Raw genomic sequence first — 19,928 nt, 5'->3', positions numbered from 1 at the left:
TTTATCTGGTAAGGAGATGGAAGGCTGAGCTGGGTCAAACCCCCTAATGACCATTAAATTGGGTTTTATGAGCTTGGAATATTGGCAGCAGCTAAGTAGCAAGATGGATAATTAGGGTAGCAAAGAGCAAAGGGGAGCCAATGGTTAATGCTGGTGGGTCCTATAAAAAATCATATTTGTCCTCCTTCCCTGTTTATGGAGGTAATAAAGGAGCCAACTGGACAGAGACGTTTGTGGTATCCAGTGGCACAGGCTTGAGGAAAGGGGGAATGAGTCTGTGTGACGTCATAGGAGGGGGCCGAGGGGGGATCAAGTGCACACCTAACTTCCCTGGGATTCTAGTGCAGTTAGACTTGCTGAGAAAGTTCTCCTTGCCCACAGATCTCTCCACAGATCCTTCAGACCCAGGTGCCCTCCACGGACTCCTAGTAGCAGGAGATGTTCTCTAGAGTGGAAAGCTTTCCAGGGAGGGAGAAGCCTCCTTATAGCAAGCAGGGCCTTTTTTCTCCTCAGAATAGGTAGAACCCTGAAGCTGGTACAATTCTCCACCCACCCTCCCCCCACTAAGGGTTCTGAGGGTGAGTGGACTGCTCTTTAGGCCCATTAGGCTAAAAAAGGCCGGAAGGGACTCGAGAGGAGAGACTTGACCTTGAGGACTGGAGAAGAGATGTTTTCTTCCGTATCCTGTGGTCTCCTGAGCATGGTTACATTGAGTTTGGGGTTCTGTGTTGCTGTCCAATGCCTCATAGAAGAGGCACCAGCTCTGGCTGGAGGACCTCTCTGGAGACAGTTTTACTGTGAGGAATGTTCAGAGTAGAACTGGTATTCAGACTTACTTCTCAGCATTTGTCCCAGATGTAGCTCCTTGGAGATGCCAGCAGCCCCTCTCCACATCTGTTTTCTCTTCTTTCTTTCTGTCTGAGCCACGTAACATCTGCTGAGTTAATTGGCCTTGTCCTATTACTCTGAGATTTGTTTCTAGGTCAAAAACAATGCTAGCACTGGTTTACAATAATAATAACCCTGATACGGAGTTTGCTATATGCGAGAATCACCCTGGGCTCTTTTTAATTTCTTTTTTAAAAAGTATCTTTAAGAAGTTGTACAAGGAGTTTTAACATGTCAGTATGTGAATACAATGCATCTTGATCAATGTCACCTCTTTTATCATTCTCCCTATAATTCCCAACCCCATCCCTCCCCTCAAGTTACCTGGCCTCATTTATGTACATTGAATATTATGATTTCATTTGCCCAATCTTCCTCTCCCCTCAAACTTAGTCCCTTTCAAGAATTCATTTGGGGGGCTGGGAAGGTGGCTCAGTGGTAGATACTTGCCTTGCATGCCTGAGGCCCTGGGTTCGATTCCTCAGCATCACATAAGCAAAAAGAAAAAAGCCAGAAGTGGCACTGTGGCTCAAGTGGTAGAGCACTAGCCTTGAGCTGAAGAGCTGAGGGACAGTGCCCAGGCCCAGAGTTCAGGCCCCACGACCAGACCCCCCCCAAAAAAGAATTCATTTGGTTAAACTGCAAGTTAGTTGTTTAAAGGATTTGTACCATTGGAATCCTCCCCCCAAACTACACAATACTTTAGGCATATGATTGTGTGTATGTGTGTGTACACATGTGTGTATATATATATGCCCTGTATATGATTACCTATATATTTATCATTTTGATCTAACTACCACATATGAGAAAAAACATGTGTCCTATGTCTCTCTGGGCCTGACTTGCTTCACTTAACATAATTTTTCCTAGGTCCATCCATTTCCCTGCAAATGACATAGCATCATTCTTCCTGCTGGATCTAGAAGGAAGACTCAGAAATAAACACATATACAGCTATCTAATATCTGACAAGCAAACCAAAAATATATGTTGGATAAAATACAATCCCTGATTTGTTCACTTTGTTTGGTTTTTTTGTTTTGGTCAATCCTATGGCTTGAATGAACCCAGAGCCTGGTTACCGCACCTGCTCAAGGCTAACACTCTACCACTTGAGCCACAGCTCCATTTCTGGTTTTTATTAAAAATAGTTTTTAATAACTGGACTTTCCTGCCCAGGCTGGCTTTGAATCCTGATCCTCAGATCTCAGCCCCCTTAGTAGCTAGGACTATAGGCATGAGCCACCAGTGCCTGGCCAACCCTAAGCTCTTTATATCCATTGTCCCATTGAATTCTTAAGAGAACCTCATGATGAAGTACTCTTTTTATAAGTAAGAAGAGTGCAAAGAAACGTGTCCCCAAGTCACCCAGCTTGTCTGTGTCAAGGCTAGGAGCGAACCCTAACCTTTCTGACCATACTGTGTTCTGCTGCTGCAGAAAACAGAAGCTTGAGTTAGGAAAAGGAATCTGCCACCAACAGGTTTTATATTCCTCTCCTTTCTACCCATGGATTAGGAGACTGGCTCTCAGAAGTTTTTTGTGACTTGGAAGTTGTTCTACTGTGTCATTTTATACTGACCACTTTTTTCAAGTCTTGATTTGGGGTGCTAGAATACGAGGTGTAACAGAAGACTAGACATGTGAAGGCAGAGGCTGGAGTAGGCAGGGCTGTGGCATGGTGTGTGTGTGGGGGGAACATGTTCACTCTGCAATAGAGAGCCCAGAAAAATGCTCATGGTGATAGCCCTACTGAGAATCCCAATGAAAGAGAAGACACTGGCTACAGACTTAATAGTAGGTAGAGCTATACGGAAAGCGTCACCAAAACCACGTGGATACAGGAGAGAGCCTTACATCATCTTTAGGGCAGATGATGGTCTCAGTGACTGTGTATGTGGCTCCCAGGAACTCAGGACCAGAGCCTCAGGAGCAGGAGGTAGGTCAGTTCACTAGGTTCTTGATGGACAGAAAGCTCCTGTGCCCAAGAATCCACCCATTCTATGGTTGTCCTCTGAGTAAAAGACAGAACAGACTCAGCCACAACTTAGCATGCTCAGTGATCTTTTATTGGAACTATTTCAGGAAATAGGCAAACATAAGAGGTGTGGGACATGGGGAGGTTTGACTGGTGTTCTAAACTGTTGTCTTCGCACAGCCCTGCCAGCAGACAGCCCCGTTGCCCTTGAGATGCATGTTGGTCTTGAACTCATGGCAGGTATATAAGGATATACAATTCTTCAGATGAAACAGAAAGATGGCCATGAAGGCTAACTTCAGAAAGATTGCAATGTAGTACCGTCTGGGCACAGGTGAAGCCCCACAGTACAGAGGAACTTCAGAAGCTGGGAGAAGAGGAGAAGAAGCAGGAAATATTGGAGAGAAAGAGAAGGAAGGAATGAAGAGCGCAGAGGAAAGGTGGGCCCTAAGAGACCGGAGAGGCAATAGTGACCGAGCATGAATAGAAAGTGAAGCAAGAGCCAGCGAGTAGGTGGAAAGGGGCAAGAGAAACAGAAAAAGAACTTTCCAGAAGAGAGATGCAAATAGCACAAAGGAAAGTGAAAGAGATTGGAGCTTGGAGCATTCTGGAGAATCCAGAGGCCTGCAGTAGCTCTTCACACGGGATGATTAACTTCTTTCTCTGCATATATTTTGGGGTTCAGTTTCCTCCCCACACTCCCAACTGGAATCTGACTTCCACCTCCCACCTTCAGGACATTTCTGTTAGGATTAGGATTTCAATAAGGCTGATTTGGGGAGGAACTTGGCTATGACTTACTAGTTGATACAGCCAAAGGTCTGGAGAATGTGTGTGTGTGTGTGTGTGTGTGTGTGTGTGTGTGTGTGTGTGTGTGACAGTACTGGGGTCTAGGCACTGTCCCTTAGCATTTTGCTCAAGGTTGACATTTGAGTCGCAACTCTACTTTGGCTTTTGGGTGGCTAAGTAGAGATAAGAGTCTCATGGATTTTTCTGCCTCCACTGACTTTAAACTGTAATCTTCAGACCTCAGCCTCCTAATAGCTAGGATTATATGTGTGAGACACAGGCTCCCAGCAACTTTAGAGTTTTTGATAAAATTACTCCATTCTAGTATGAATAATCGAGAGCTGATTTTTTTTTTAATTACTGTTTTGGAGCTATTGAGGATTCAACCCAAAGCCTTGAACAAGCACTCTGTGTCTCCAGTCATAACCCTACCGCCCCTCCTCTTTGTTTCTGACAGTCTCACTAATTTTGTGCTTCTTGTCCTTGAACCCTCTCTTCTGCCTTTGCCTCCTGTAATCCTGGGATTACAAGCATGCACTACCACTCCTGACTAAGAGTTGATAGTATTTTGAAGAGGATGGCTTCAAACATTCTGTTGGCGGGGACTGTCAGGGAAATTGCCTGGGGTAAGGACAACACAGGAAGGGAAGAGAGAATGTGTAAGGCAAGGTTGACAGCCATCTTTCCTGGTCTGAGGGCCCATAGGAAGTGTTTGGTCTTCTTCGATTGCCTTTGACTTCCCTGAAGGGCACTGAGGGCAATTCTAAGGCCCCTGTGTAGGGCTGAGCAAAAAGGACATTTTGTGGTTTCAGGAATCAGACAGGAAGAGAAAGACTCTATGCCCAGTCCCTTGAGGGAAAAATCCTAGCAGAAAGCAGTCTAGTCAGTGTGGGTAGGAATGAACCCAGGAGGGTTCTGAGATCAGGACCAGGTGGAGTACTTCTGCAGGGAATCTGTCTAGAGGCAAAGAGGCTGACCGAGACAATCTTAAAAACTGCAGGCCACTTATATGCCCCATGCCTCCTGCTATGAATTTTGCACATGGGGTGTTGGCAAAGCATCAGGCCTCAGGGCTAGGGAAACTCATGGCATCGGGGTAGGGGTGGCAGGCAAGCCAGGCAGGCCCCTTAGCTTCTGTAACTCTTCTTGGTGGACGACGTCTTGGAGATGATACGCATGCTAGAGCTGCTGCCACTGACACTGCGGCCACTAGTGGAGCTGAAGCCGCTGCTCCCGCCACTGTAGCAGAGGCCGCTGCCACCACTGTAGCCACCCCCACCCACACAGAGGCCGCCACCACCACTGTAGCCCGTGCCCCCGGAGGATGAGACCACAGCTGCAGAGAAAAGAAGGACACAATGAGCATGTACTCAGGCACCACTGGTTCCTTAGGTACCCTGATCCCTCCCACGGCATCTGGCTCCAGGCAACCCTGTCTCCCCCAGGAGCCTAGGACAGCAGTCAGCTCTGAGACAGCAAGGCCCAGGGGTTGGCCTGAATGCATACACCTGTCACAAACTGCCTTAGGGCTTTGTGACTGCCACAGCTATAACCACATTGATCCCAACGGGCCCAAGGGGATGCCATTATGACACCGACCCCCTCCCCCCACACTGTAGAGAATGAAAGATGGAAGTACAAGGAGATCAGCTGATATGTCCAAGATCATGCCTGCCAGAAAGCAGGGCTTTAAGCTCCTGTCTACCAGTGGCCTCTTATGTTGGATGGAATAGAAAGTTTCAGATTTAAAGAAGGGAACATCGACTCCCATGTTGAAACAGGTCCAAAGGCTGTCCTGATGAGCCTTCCTTCAGTGTTAACATAGAGAGGCAACTCTCTAACATTGGCTCCCTGAGGTGTTTGCTCCCTGGGAGGCAGTACTCCCGGCCTGTCAACACTCGGAGCCTTTGCCTGACCTTTCCTGAGGGTTTGAGAAACTTTCCTGCTCCTATTGCTAGTCTGATCCACTTGGGGCCGAAAGTGTTCACATGTATGCCCAGAATTCAACACTCCATTGTGCTACCTCAGATGCCAGGCTTTCCCTAAGTCCTTCCCAGCCTGGGGTGGGAAGATACACTAGGATTATTCCTCCTGCTCTCCTCCTGGTGGTCAGTTGGGGCTATTCCATGCCAGTATCTGTTCTACTTGTCCAATTCATTTGCTTCAGTTCTAAAGGTGGTGTTTAACCTGCTTCATAGCCTCCTGTTAGTGTGAATTCTCAGCTGCCAGGTTAGCTGAGAAAGTCGGGTACTCTAACTAGGGCCTCCAGGCTGTTGGAGTAGTCTGATCCCATGAAGGATCTTTGGGGTTAGGATGGAGTCACATTCCAATGGAGTTCCCTAAGAGATCATTCCAGAAGGAAAGGAAGTCACTGAGCTCAACACCTGCTCCCCGCTTAGGGACAGTGAATGTTCTTGTCCTGAGTTTACTCTTGACCCCTCTGAGAAGATGGGCCAAAGAAGAGGTCTACAGAGAACCCCTAAGAGGACTTTCATGACATCTGTGTCCCTTATTAGCCATTCTATTAGTGATTCCTTTAGTGCATCCTTATTAGTGATTCTACTGGATCCCATGTTACTTCTGGATTTTCTATCCTCCCAAGACATTTACTTACAGATATTCACAGCTCCAACGCCTTCTCCTGTGAGTCTGTGGCATGCAGGGAGAGAAGAAGATATGTTATTGTTGGGAAGTTAGAGAACCCTGTGTTCTTTGTATGGGCAGTGTCAAGTACAACTGTGTATGTGCCTAACCAGTATCACACTCATCAGCTTTACAATACTATGCAAATTATGTGAGGGGAAATGTACAGCAGAGCACAAGTCAAGATACACAGAAAAATTCCTGTAATCCTAGCTACTTAGGAAGCCAATATCTAAGGATCATGGTTCAGGGCCAGCCAGGGAATTAAAATTCATGAGCTCAATCTCAACTAATGGCTAGGTATGCTAGCACATGTCTGTCATCCCAGCAATGAATTGGCATCAAGGGAGATCCTATCTCAAAAATAAACAACACATACAACGATAATAATAGAATGACAGCCTAGCGACTGTGAGGGCCTGAGTTAAAATCCTAGCACCCCACCAGAAGGAAAGATACATCAGATTGCCAGCATCTCTGGGGAGAGGACTTCATGAGCCCTGGCTTTCCAGAGGTCACAACCGGCAATTCCTGAACTTTGACCCTGGCACTGCTCTGAGTGCAGTGGGAGTTGTGGGGAGAGTTGTGACCAGAGAGAGCCTCTAAAGGATCAGCCACATTCCCACCTGTTTCTAACTCTGGACTTTCTACCCAGAGGCCTGACTGGAGCCCTGTGGGCTCCTGTGACCTTGGGAATGCTATCATTCTCTGGTGACAACAATTTGGGCCATGGTGGGAGCAGAAGGTAGCCCACCTGCACTCTTCGCCCTCCAGCAGCTTCCTGTAGGTGGCAATCTCAATATCCAGTGCCAGTTTGACGTTCATCAGCTCCTGGTATTCTTTGAGTTGTCGTGCCATGTCCTGCTTGGCCTTCTGCAGGGCCTCCTCCAGCTCTGCCAGCTTATTCTTGGCATCCTTGAGGGCCAGCTCCCCGCGTTGCTCAGCATCAGCAATGGACGCCTGGAGTGAGGCACACTGCCAGCAGAGATAAGAGTTTGTGACACTGGGGCTAGGAAGGTGGCTCAGTGGTACAGTGCTTGCCTTGCATGCATAAGGCCCTGGGTTTGATTCCTCAGTACCACATAAGCAGAAAAAGCCAGAAGTGGCTCTGTGGCTCGAGTGGTAGAGCACTAGCCTTGAGCTGAAGAGCTGAGCGACAGCGCCAAGGCCCAGAGTTCAGGCCCCATGACCACCACCAACAACAACAAAAAAGAGTTTGTGACACTTCTCACAGAGAAGGCAGAAAGATGTGGATTTTAGGTTAAAATACAAAGAATTCTCTGAAATGGATTTCATGCACAGGGCTGGTACATCGTATTTTTTTAAAGAACAAAAAAACCTCATTTCCATGTCTTGGAGTTCATTTTGCTTAGCCTCATCTTATATGGTCCTATGTACATAGCTATTGAGCTATTCTGCTCATCTGCTAGGACTATCCTAGACATATACTAATTATTACAAATGAGAGAAACCATGAGATCTATGTTTCTTTGGGTCTGGCTTACTTCAATTAATATGCTTTTTTCCCCAAGTCTTTCCAATAATATCTTTTTTCTTTTGTGTTTTTTTCCCCTGTGGTTTATACCCTGTTGTCATTGTATTTGATTTTGGTACCCTGGGTATATATAGTTATCTGAATTAAGGAAGGAAAGGAAAACAACAAAATGCTGAGACAAAGACCAAAGGGTGAACCATGCAACAGCATAGTCACAAGACAATATGCTGGAAATGAACTGTACAACTTGGGAGAAGGGGATTGGGAGGAAGGGAAAGTGGGAGAAAAATGAGGGAGGGAGGAGCAAGTTTGATAAGAAATGTACTCATTACCTTACATATGTAACTGTAACTCCTATGTACATCACCTTGACAATAAAATTAAAGCTTTAAAAAAAGGGAGAAAAGAAATTGCTCACTATATTCCTGTGGCTCACACCTGCAATCCTAGCTACTCAGGACGCTAAGATCTAAGGATCATGGTTCAGAGACAATCCTGGGCAGAAAAGTCCATGAGACTCTCATCGCCAACTAACCACCAGAAAACCAGAAGTAGTGCTGTGGCTCAAGCGGTAGAGTGCAAGCCTTAGACAACAAAGGTCAGTGATAGCACGCAAGCTCCAGCACTGACATAAAAAATAATAAATAAATGAATAAATAAATAATCACTTCTGTCCCTCTTGGATAATTTAGCCCTCATCAGGATGGAGAAGGGGGTTTTCTGAGGTCCTTCCATGTTGGCCTTCTCTGAACAGTGGGTAATTAAAGCAGGCCAACTGTGACCTTCTGGGGCTCTAGAAAAAAGGGTCACTCTTGGAAGGGCACACAAATTCACTGTCAGAGAGATTTCTCTTGTATTAAGCTAAGTTAGGCCCAGACCAGGTCTGGACCTAAGATGGGGGAAGGGATTGGATGACCTTGGGGAACTCAGCTGTACCTGCTTCTTCAGGTTTTCAATCTCAGAGCGCAGCCTCTGTATGGCTCGATTCAGCTCCGAGATCTCTGTCCTGGTGGTGCGTAGGTCATCCCCATGCCGGCCAGCAGATCGCTGCAGCTCCTCATACTGGAAGGATGGAAGGAAGGAGTAGGGGATATGCTCAGCAGGTGGGAATAGGCAGCCAGGGGAAAGAAGGCTGGGTATCACTAGGGCCCTTCAGGCTTTGGATGTGCTACTTGGAGAATCTTGGCTTTGCCATTCTCCATCCTGTCAAATTCATCCTTATTGTCTCTTGTTTCCCCCCTTTTCCTGGGCCTGGCCTGTGTTCCCTTTCCCTCCATTCTATGTATCTCACCCTCCCAAATCAGCAGGAGACTCATCCTTTTCACAATCCCCGATCAGGAAACTCCTTTGTAATTGTCTAGATACTGAATTCATCACCCTCTGTGACTTGCAACTTAGTGATTGCTCTAACCAGGAAATCTCATTCTGTAACTATATTGAGCCTTTGCCTCTCAGAGCCTTAGCTCCAGTCTAGTGCTTTAGAAAGCACTAGCCCATCTTCCTGACCTCCCAGCCTCTCTTCCTCTTTCTGGTACTGATGGCTGGAAGTGTCCAGTTGTACCTGGTTGTCAGATATAGAGCAATGAGTGTGTGCCATCCATCATGGCAGAGTGACAGATCATTTGCCCGTGCCTGCCTCTTCCCCTAGCTCCTGAGGTGCCTGGTCTGGTCTCTGGGCTGGTTTAGTTAATTTGACCTTGATGTCTCACCTTGGTCTGGTACCAGGACTCAGCTTCAGCCCGACTACGGTTGGCAATGTCCTCGTACTGAGATTTGACCTCTGCAATGATGCTGTCCAGGTCCAGGTTGCGGTTGTTGTCCATGGAGAGGACGACAGAAGTCTCAGAGATCTGAGCCTGAAGCTGAGCCAGCTCCTGTGGTCAGGACCAAAGGGGAGAGTGAAGGAACGGCAAGTGTGTGTGTGTGTGTGTGTGTGTGTGCATAACACATATATGTATTTGGAGACAGTGACCCATCCAGAACAGGCCCTGGCAGGTAGGCTTTTGCACTGTTGGAGTAGAGCTTAATGCTTTGGCCTGAGAAGCCCATAAAAGAACATTATTTTGCAGTTACCCTGTATCATCAGCTCATCTACCCAGGAGAGCAGTAGTACAGGTAATGAAAGCCAGAATTATCCAGAAGCTACTGACATTCTGCCAAGGGAACACATCATGGCAACAGTCAGTGCTACGATGTCTCACTCTAAGAAAGCTCAGCCCCTCACACCAAGTAAGGACATGATTTGTCCAGAGGAGCGGCACAGATCTGCAACATCCCATCCTGTTCCCCAGCCCCCTAACTTCAGTGTTCTCTGTTCATCTGGGATGGGAAAAGGAAGGGCCCCAGACTAAAGGTTGAACCAGTTTAGATGGTGTGCTCTGAGTCTCAGAGTAGCTAATCACCATTCTGGGCTTGAGCAACTTCTGTGATGAAGTCATGCTCAGACAAGATAGATTTTTTTTAACAGCAAACCTATGATTAATTTGTGTGATCTCTTTTCAGAGTTACCCAAGGAGTGGTTCTCAAATATAACCTTAGATCGGCAGCAGGAGCCTCCCCTGCCCAGAAGCTCAGTTGAGATGCAACATTCTGACCCCCTAGCTTCATCCTAGCAGGTTAACAGAATGGCCAGAGCATTTAATGCTATGGAGACTGGGAATGATCAAAGTCAGAGTATCCTTTGGCCCTCCTTATTAGGAACTGGTTGGTCCATTTCCTACAGTTTCCTTCTCCCAGGTAATTTCTTCCTGCAAGGTCTTAGAAAATGGGCCTGCTGGGTAGAGGACCACCACAGAATTAGTCAGTGTCACACTGATGATCACAGTGAAGAGGGTATGCAGGATAAAGAAGCCATTTTTCCCTCCCTATGGGTTGTGAGTTGTTCACTGAGCCCACCCAAGGAGTCAGAACCACCATACCTGGTCCTGAAGTAACATGCCAGAATTCAGTTTGGCACTAACCATAACTAACTCTATGGGCACATCACCTCTCCCATCTGGAGGTACGCAATCCAACCTACATCCTACCCCCATACCACTGTCCTATCTCCTCATTCTACCCCTCCCCTCACCATACTAACCATGCTGCCTGGGTGGGGAAGGGGGAAAGGAGGAACAATACTAGTATTACCACTCTTGTGCCTCATGTCTTCTTGACTCACGGCCTAAATTCCTTCAGATTTCTTGTCACATGTCACACACACACATACACAGCTGTCTTTTCTATCTCTGTTGTCAGCTTTCTTCATTGCCCTCATCACAGCAGAAATGGAATCATTATCTTTGCCTGTCTTCACAACTACCGTGAAAGACCTAGGAATTTAGGAGCTTCATTGTGTATGTTCAGTTCTGTCCCTGTACACTGAGCATCCTCAAGGCAAACAGGCTGCTGTACCAGGCACTCACAGAAGCACCTGCAAGGCTCACAAATTGCCACTGGATTTGCATAATCGTTTCACTCTGCGGTTGGTCGTCTGGGAAGAGCTGCCGGTTGGGTTAGGCTGGGTGGGGCTGGGCTGAGGGAGCCAGGTGTCTCAGATAGTTCTATGGAACTACATGCATTTGGATGCTTTGCCTCTCTTTATCCAGCACTTGGTCCTAGTGGGCAAAGCAGCTGTTTGTTTGTTATTTTACCTTTTCTGATCTGCCAGTTACCCCCAGAGCATCTCATTTTTCTCCCTGGTAGGGAAAGCATCCACTCCATCAATTATAACCTGCAGCTGTGATGAACAGCTAGGTGCAGGACAAGGAAAATCCCAGCAGCTTCTGTGTCCCCCTCCCTGCACTGCCCACCCCCACCAACCCTCATGACCAGGGAGCCCCAAACCCTCTCACCGCCTCATAGAAAGCTCTCAGGAAGTTGATCTCGTCCACCAGGGCATCCATCTTGGCCTCCAGCTCTACTTTATTCATGTAGGCAGCATCCACGTCCTGGGCACAGAATATACCACCTGCTCATTAGCTACATGGCTAGATCTCCTTACGTCACCTCCTGCACTGTCCATGCTAAGCCTCTGGGCTCCAGTGTCTTTGTCTGCCATAGTGTCCTACTCTACCTGGATCCCTTTCAGAAGCTGCTTCTCTTCCTCCTCCAATGGTGTCTCAGAGTATATTCTTCCCTCTCTTTGTTGGTCCCATCAAGTAGGAAGACCCAGACCTCTGTGGCCTGGTCCCTGTTCTGTCCTTGTCCCCTGAGCTCAGGCTAGGAGCATGGCTCAAGTAGGCTCCATGTCCAAGGGACTAAGTTCAGGACAAGGCCCACTTTCCTGTCCCCATCTTTCCATTGGACTCTGTATAGGGAGAGGCTGATGCCATAATTCACAGCTCAGTATAGGAGTCCTGGATCCTGATCTGTTCTGATTATTTGAGTAACCTGGGCAACCCACTTGATCTGCCTGAGCCTCAGTTTTCTGATGTTTTTCTTAATGAACTCTGGGCCTGGTCATTGTCCCTGTGCTAGCCTTGAGGGAAAAAAAAGCTCAGGAACAGTGTCCAGGCCCTGAGTTCAAGCACAAATAATGGGAAATAAGGGGAGAGAGAGAGACAGAGAGAGAGAGAGAGAAAGAGAGAGAGAGAGGAGAGGGAAAGAAGGAAGGAAGGAAGGAAGGAAGGAAGGAAGGAAGGAAGGAAGGAAGGGAGGAAGGAAGGAAGGGAGGGAGGAAGGAAGGAAGGGAGGAAAGAAGGAAGGGAGGAAAGAAGGAAGGAAGGAAGGAAGAAAGGAAGGAAGGAAGGGAGAGAGGGAGAGAATGGAAGAAAGAAAGAAAAATAGTAAAATTTGTTTCCACAATTTCTTGTGCAAATTAGACTCTTGGTCAGCCATGCTACTGGCTCAATTGGCAGCTCTGTGTCCTCCAGAGAGCCTGGAATCAGGGGGTGCATCTGCCGCCTCACCTTCTTGAGCACCACAAACTCATTCTCTGCTGCGGTGCGTCGATTGATTTCCTCTTCATACCTGTAGGAAGAGCAGAGAAGAGTGGTTATCTGGGAGTGAGGTCAGAACATGAGATTGCAGGTGGACAGATAAAGGATGAGGCTTCTAGAGCAGGCTTGGACTATGTTCACCCTGTACATATATGTCCTCAAATTCCAAATCAACAAATAGCCCCTACTCCAAACCAAACTAAGCAGAAAACAATGTAACAGACCCACCTCTGAGGTGGATTCTTCCTGAAATATCTTGGACTTTCTGGGACTCCCAAAGAAGCATGCATGCTTCCTGTTTTACAAAGAGACTTGCCTGTCTCAAACAGGTAGTGAGAGGAAGAGCAGGGAGAGCTGGGGAGATTGGAAGTCCCTGAGGCTGGGGAACTCATGCTCTCTGTCCACACACTGTTCTCAGACACACTGAACTACAGCCTAAGGTTAATGGAAACCTCTCTTCCTCCTCTTCCTCCTCCCTTCTTCCTCCTTCTTTAATTTGCCCTAGGTAGCAATTCAACTAGGGACATGTTGCAGTGCCCCTGCTTGCCAGCCTTGGAGAAGAAAATCTACTCTTCGCTCCCTGTGACCACACCCCACCCTCCACCGGGAAATCCCACCCCCTTCACTGGACTGGGCTCCTCCACCTGCAGGCTGAGTGACCTTGCCAGGTCCTTTAGCTTCTCCAATTCTGTCCCAGTTAATAAAGCAGCAGGGTATATTCTTGTCAAGCCACAAAGTACAACATGAGTGCATCATGAGCAGTCAGGATCATTCTGCTTTCCCATTGTCTCTATTACCCAGTGGGTCTGGGCAAATCTTTCCCATCATCAGCCTCTCGATTCTGGGCCTTCTCCATGTTCTCTGGGAAACCCAATGTGACTGTCCTGGTTATCTCCTTTTAAAAAGGAAATCTGAACATGTTTCTTCTTCACCTACCTTCTCACAGCTACCTCGGCCTTTTCTCTTCCTCGGTTCATGCTCCCCCTGATACACAGGACTTAGATCTCACAGGAACACTGCCTGGTGGTGAACCAGGAGCACCATGATTTAACAGAGCCTCCCTCATCCCTCCCCTGTGCCTTCTTATCTCTCAGCCTTAAGCTTTAGACTCCTTCTCCAGGAAGCCTTCTTAGATAGAAACACTGTCACCCCTGTGTTGGCATATATATTATAAATTACCCATCTACACTCATTTCTCTCATCTGGAACTATATCAACACACACACACACACACACACTTCCTACGTGAAACTTCCTACGTGACAGTCATAGTCATCCTAGCAAGTGCTTCTCACAATTTTTTTAATGCTCTTAACCCCCCTTATGGGGTGGGCATTACTGATATCCCCTTGAACAGACCAAGAAGGTGAATATTTTTCTTATGGTTATCTTGCTGGTAAGCACCATGGACTAGGTTCTGTGGCACTGTCTGATAGAATTTTCCTGCAACAATGGGAGCACTCTATGTTTTCATTCACTACAGAACCCATTTGTAGTGATTGAAGTATGGCTAGTCTGACTGAGGAGTTGGAATTTAGGTTTTATTTGTGGCACCATGTTCAATAATGTGACTAAGCCTGGAGCTCTTACTGCATTATACAAACTGTAACTAAGGCTAATTACCAAGTTACTAATTTTGGTAGGGTCAAAAGAATTAGAAGTCAGTTAGAACAAGGAAAAGGAGTAAAAAAGCAATAAAAACTAAAAAGTTATGATAGCCACTAGTACAGAAGTATACATGCTTCATGCAGAGTTTGTGTGCATACACACTTGTGTGTAACTGTGCATGTGTGTATGGGAGTGTGCATAAGTGAGTGCGTGTAGGTGTGCATGTGTGCAAATGTGTATGTGTTGCTGTGCTGTGCACACGTGTGAGCATGTACAATAATGTGCATGTCCATGCATGTGTGAGTGTTGCACTGATGTGCACTGGTGAATGTATGCACCAGTGTGCATGGTGTGAGTGTGCATATCCATGAGTATGTACATATATGTGCATGCATGTGTGCATATAAGTGCACATCTGTGCATATGTGCATGGCTGTCGGTGTGAGTGTGTATATCCATGTGTCTTGAGAGAATGCACACAAATGTCTCCCTCTTCTCTGTCCCACATACCTCCTGGTTGGGGTGCATGCATGCTCATGGCAAATGAGCATTTAATTGACTAAGTGAGGAGTGGGATTCTCCAGGCCTAATGTTTTACTTGTGAGTTGCCACATTGCATAATTGACTCCTACCTTTCCTGACCTGCAGAGTCTGAAAGGCTGTGGGTGCACCCAGCTCTTGGTGGCCATGTTAGTCATCATCCTCAGAACCCCTTGCTTCTCCCTAAAGCCTCAACATTTTTTTGTTGGTCATAGGGCTTGAACTCTGGGCCCAGGTGCTGTCCCTGAGCTCTTCAGATCAAGGCTAGCACTCTACCACTTGAGCCACAGTGCCACTTCCAGTTTTCTGGTAGTTAAAGCCTGCCCGGGCTGACTTTGAACTGCAGTTCTCAGATCTCAGCCTCCTGAGTAGCTAGGATTACAGGTGTAAGCCACCAGTGCCCGGCAGCCTCAACATTTTTGACCATAAGGTCCCAAGTTCTATGTAAATGTCTGTTTGAGGTGTTCCATTTCCCATTACACTTGGCACTTCTGAAGAGCAGAATCCATTCCTCCTATCTCTCTGGCCTCCCCACAGAGACAGGGGCAGGACTCTGGCTAGCCCAGCACCCACTCACTTGTTCTTGAAGTCCTCTACCACATCCTGCATGTTCTTCAGCTCTGTCTCCAGCCTACCCCGCTCTCCTCCCAGGGAGTCCAGCTGCCGCCTCAGGTTGGTAATGTAGGCTTCAAACATGGGCTCCAGATTGGTCCTGGTGATTTTGTGCTCTTGCAGGAGGCTCCATTTGGTTTCTAGGACTTTGTTCTGCTGCTCCAGAAACCGTACCTGTTCAAGTCAGAGGTAAGAGACTGTGAGGGCTCCTATGTAACAGTGTCTGAGATTCTCCAGGATATTAGCCCCTGCTCTCTTCCCCCCCACCCCCGCTCCCCCTGCCCTGCCCCACACCAATGGTGCAAATGGCTCTCCATGATCTCAGATTCTAGGTGTTAGACTCCTCCTCTTCTCCTTGGCTGCAAGGAGTCCACAAAGAAGACAGACAAGTGAATGTGGGTACAGTGGTCTTTGGGTTTTGTTTTGAAGAAGTAGAGAGGACTAGGGGTTCTTTATTTGAACACACCAAACCATGCCAGTATGGGATCAGTTAAGAAAACAGCACTCCACCATCTTGTGACTGATGAAATTTTGACTTTTGTTAAATGGGTAGAAGGTGTGTGGCAGAAAATTCCATGCGCTCATTTTCTTTCTGACAAAAATCTCTCCTAACCCAGAATCTGGACTCATTGGCCTGTGCACTGGAAGAGGTCACTGAGATGTGTGGCTGAGACCCAGGCACAATCGCATCTGTGTCTCTCACCATGAAGAATCTCTCTCCTCTCTGTATTTTCTCAAGTCTTGTGGTGGTGTACTGTTAAACTTGGTTTTGTTTTGTTTTTTTTAACCTAGCCTGGATCTGCTCCTGAGTCTGGGAAGTATGCCTAATCTTACCCCCATCCATGAAGTCCCTCCACAGGAGGGCCTGGAATGCCATCCACCCCCCCCCTCCCCCGGAGAATAAAGGATCAGGGCTTCCATGACTCTGGAGATGGCAGTGTCCCCATCACTGATGGCAGATCTCAGGACAGTCTTGAAAGTGCCTCCTTTCCTCTCTCATTGTTGGAGGAAGAAAGATGTCCTCGCTTCATGTCCTTCCTACCCCACATCCCCTCCTGGTTAATCAGGGAAAAACAAGGTTCAGGACCTTCCCTTTATAGCAAGGCTCCTAGAACATCTCACCTCTGTTGATACCATCCAGACTAGGTAGAGAGGGACATATGAGACAAAGCTAAAAAGCATTGGTTCAGTGCTTTGGCTGGGCAAGGAGACTCATGCCAGCAATCCCTGAAGGACTTGTCTCTCCCCTCTTGGCCTGATCATTTTATGTATCTAAAGATGGAATATGGAGGATTGACCCCCACCCTCTTGTCCCAGGCCCATACAGACTCCAGGCAAAATCCCAGGTATGTGTGAACTCCTTTGAAGTTCAGGCAGGGCAATCCACCTAAGCCCAGCTGTAAACATCCCATTGTGGGCCCAACTGAAAGGCCCCTACCTTCCTTGACCTAGTGGCTTTTTCCTTCACCTCTGCCTCCTTGCTCGGACCTCCTATAAAAACCCAGCTCCTGTCCCAACTCTCGGGCACAACCTCCAAACCCGTGGGAAGGTCTGTGCCCTGCACTGTTCCTCAATAAACAGTCCTCACCTGTTGATGATGGAGTCTGGCCTATTCCTTTTCCATCCTCCTCCATTTTCCTAACAATCCCAACTACTCATGAGACCTAGGTAGGAGGATTTGATACTAGGCCATCCCCAGGGAAAACCATGAGACCCTGTCCAGAAAACAACTGAAGTAATAAAAGGCCAGAGGTGTGGCTCAAGAGGAAGAGCATCTGCCTATTGAGAATGTATCCTTGAGGGTTTTTTTCTTTTCCTTTCTAAAAAACCAAAGAACCAGTGTCCCTGTGATGTCCTTGGCTATGTCTCTACATCGAATGATCTGCTCATGTGATGAAGCTTTTATAATCAAGGGGCCTGTGAGTTTATCTGTCCATCTGCCCAACTCATCTGAGAAGCTTGGTGGGGTTTCCCAGCAGAAATGGAACCTGTGCTGTACTTTATCTTCCAGAATGCAACCTGGGAGATTAATTTTGATTTTTTTTTTTTTTGGTGCTGGTCCGGGAGCTTGAACTCAGGGCCTGTACGCTGTCCTTGAGCTTCTTTTTACTCAAGGCTAGCACTCTACCACTTGAGCCACCACTCCACTTTTGGCTTTTTTTGGTGGTTTAGAAATTAGAGTCTTAGGCTGGGAAGGTGGCTCAGTGGTAGAGCGCTTGCCCTGCATGCATGAGGCCCTGGGTTTGATTCCTCGCACCACATAAGCAGAAAAAAAAGCCGGAAGTGGCGCTGTGGCTCAAGTGGTAGAGCGCTAGCCTTGAGCTGAAGGACAGCGCCCAGGCCCAGAGTTCAGGCCCCACGACCGGACTCAAAAAAGAAAGAAAGAAAGAAGAATCTCATAGACTTTCCTGCCCCTGCTGGCTGTGAACTGTGATTCTCAGATCTCAGCCTCTTAAGTAGCTAAGATTACAGATATGAGCCACCATCACCTGACTTGGTCTTGATCTTTTGCTCATTCCAGGCAAACGCACTCAGCTGAGAGTACATGATAGAGTCTCTCCCCAAGCTGGGACTTCCTAGGACACTAGGTTTCAGGCAGGACTTTAGCTGAAGTCACGAGTTTCTGCTCACCAAAGGATACATGTTAAGTGCTCTGAGTGCCATCCATTGTCTTTCCACTTCCCAGACATAGCTGTTCCAAGAGTAGGTCACCAGGAGATGCCCTTATCTTGGGAAGACACAGTTAAAACTAACTGTGCTGCAGATGCCAATGTCCATGAACTTGGAATCTAATTTTTTCCCTCTTTCCCTCAAGACTGATTCCCTCTGCTGTCTAGTTGTCAGCCAAGTTCACAATCACTGGCCATTAGGATTTTCTAATAGGTCACTGAGCTCCAGGGTCTAGAGATGGACATTTCGCTGCTCCCACCCCACCAGCAGACTGCCCAGCCTCCAGCTCAGCAGGCAGGTTTTGGGAAATCACAGATAAAACTCAGGAAAGCACAAATAAGCCATAGACCTTTAGAGAGCAGCTGCTTTTCAAAGGGGGTCCACACGTGCCCCTTACCTTGTCAATGAAAGAGGCGAACTTGTTGTTGAGGGTCTTGATCTGCTCCCTCTCTTCCTTGCGCACCCGCTGGAGAGAAGGGTCGATCTCCAGGTGCAGGGGGGTCAGGAGACTCTGGTTGACCGTGACTTCTTGGATGCCCCCAGCTCCAGGTACCACTGGACCTCCAAATCCATACCCACCATAGGCTCCTCCCATTCTGTATCCTATACCACCCAGCCCACAGGCAGCACCCCCAAAGCTGCCCCGACTGGAGCGATAGCCCCCACTGACAGAGATTCTTTTGCTACCCCCCATGCTGTGCAGGCTCCTGGTCCCAAAGCCACCCCCAAAGTTGCCTCCAAAGCACTTCCCACTCTGGGATACAGAGGCCGAGCTGAAGGCTGGCCGGCAGCCTGAGAGGAGGCTGGCTGAGGAGGCACTGAAGTTCCGTGTGCCCCCAGACTTAATGGTCACAGAAGATCGCTGGGCCATGGTAGGAGCCGGTGCCAAGAGAACGAAGATGCAAAACTGTCTAAGGAACGAAGAGCCTTCACAGTTTAGCTCTCTGGGATTCTCCTTGTCTTTTATTCCTTGCAAGAACTGGGCTTGGTCAGAGGACATCAAAGACCACTCTGTTGAGTTCACCTCAATGGCATGTCTGGCCACAGTCCATTTTCTTACCCCACTAATCACTGGTGGAACACCCTATCCAGGGCAGGATCAGGCCTGGGGAGTCCAGCCTGGGGCAGGCCTTGGTGCCAAGAGCCTCACCATCACCCAGAGTCCCTTTTTTCCCCTACAGCTCCCCCCTCTAGTCTCAGGTCCTAGACTAGGACCCCAGCTATCTGACTGTTCCATTCTGGGACTCATGATTTTTTAAAGAAAAATTAAATCTGTTTGTTGAGGATTGATCTGTGTCATTCCATGTGACATGTCTGCTGCAAGCCTTATTTCAGCTAATTCTCATACTTCATGAGGGTAGATGATCAAACTAGTAATTACCAACATTTTTTTTGGAGCAGGTAGCTCTGATGAATGTTTGCCCAGTAATCCAGCAACCATCTTCTTGTTTACCCTTCAACATTAGCTATTTTTGTTTCGTTGGCTGGTTTTGGCTTTGGGAGGGGGGGGGGGGAGTGTTGTGCATTCGTGTGTGTGTGTGTGTGTGTGTGTGTGTGTGTGTGTGTGTGTGTATACATGCACATGCACACCCTTTTCTGTATATTTGTTGTATGTGTATGTGGTAGTATTGTGGCTTGAACTCAGGGTCTCACGCCCCTGTGGCTCTTTTGCTCAAGCTAGGATTCTACCATTTGAGCTACACCTCCCCTTTCAGCTTTTTATTATTTAATTGGAGATAAGAAGATGAGAGTCTCTCTGGATTTGTCTGTCCAGGCTGGCTTTCA

General features: G+C 47.6%; 1 protein-coding gene across 1 annotated transcript; it reads right to left on the bottom strand.

Moving 5' to 3' along the window:
• Positions 1-4,783: 4,783 nt before the first annotated feature.
• LOC122098361 (keratin, type II cytoskeletal 5-like) lies at positions 4,784-19,079 on the bottom strand. Its single transcript, XM_042668748.1, has 9 exons — positions 18,541-19,079; positions 15,439-15,647; positions 12,684-12,744; positions 11,628-11,723; positions 9,504-9,668; positions 8,731-8,856; positions 7,054-7,274; positions 6,271-6,305; positions 4,784-4,992 (listed from the first exon to the last, which is right to left on the bottom strand). The coding sequence occupies exons 1-9, from the start codon at positions 19,012-19,014 to the stop codon at positions 4,784-4,786; spliced, it is 1,596 nt and encodes a 531-aa protein (XP_042524682.1). The 5' UTR covers positions 19,015-19,079.
• Between the last annotated feature and the right edge of the window lie 849 nt (positions 19,080-19,928).

Source organism: Dipodomys spectabilis, unplaced genomic scaffold, assembly GCF_019054845.1.
Source record: "Dipodomys spectabilis isolate Male_0828 unplaced genomic scaffold, ASM1905484v1 ptg000477l, whole genome shotgun sequence".
NCBI lineage: Eukaryota > Metazoa > Chordata > Mammalia > Rodentia > Heteromyidae > Dipodomys > Dipodomys spectabilis.
The sequence above is the reverse complement of the archived record's forward strand: the minus strand, read 5'-3'. Positions and strand labels throughout refer to the sequence as shown.

Bases quoted from the DNA above. Each gene is read 5' to 3' on its own strand.
- LOC122098361 (XM_042668748.1), bottom strand. From the start codon at position 19,014: ATGGCCCAGCGATCTTCTGTGACCATTAAGTCTGGGGGCACACGGAAC. The intron at 12,745-15,438 runs GTGAGTGGGTGC...CTCTTCCTACAG, and splicing joins GTAGAGGACTTCAAGAACAA to GTATGAAGAGGAAATCAATC. The intron at 7,275-8,730 runs GTACAGCTGAGT...CTCTGCTGGCAG, and splicing joins TTGAAAACCTGAAGAAGCAG to TGTGCCTCACTCCAGGCGTC.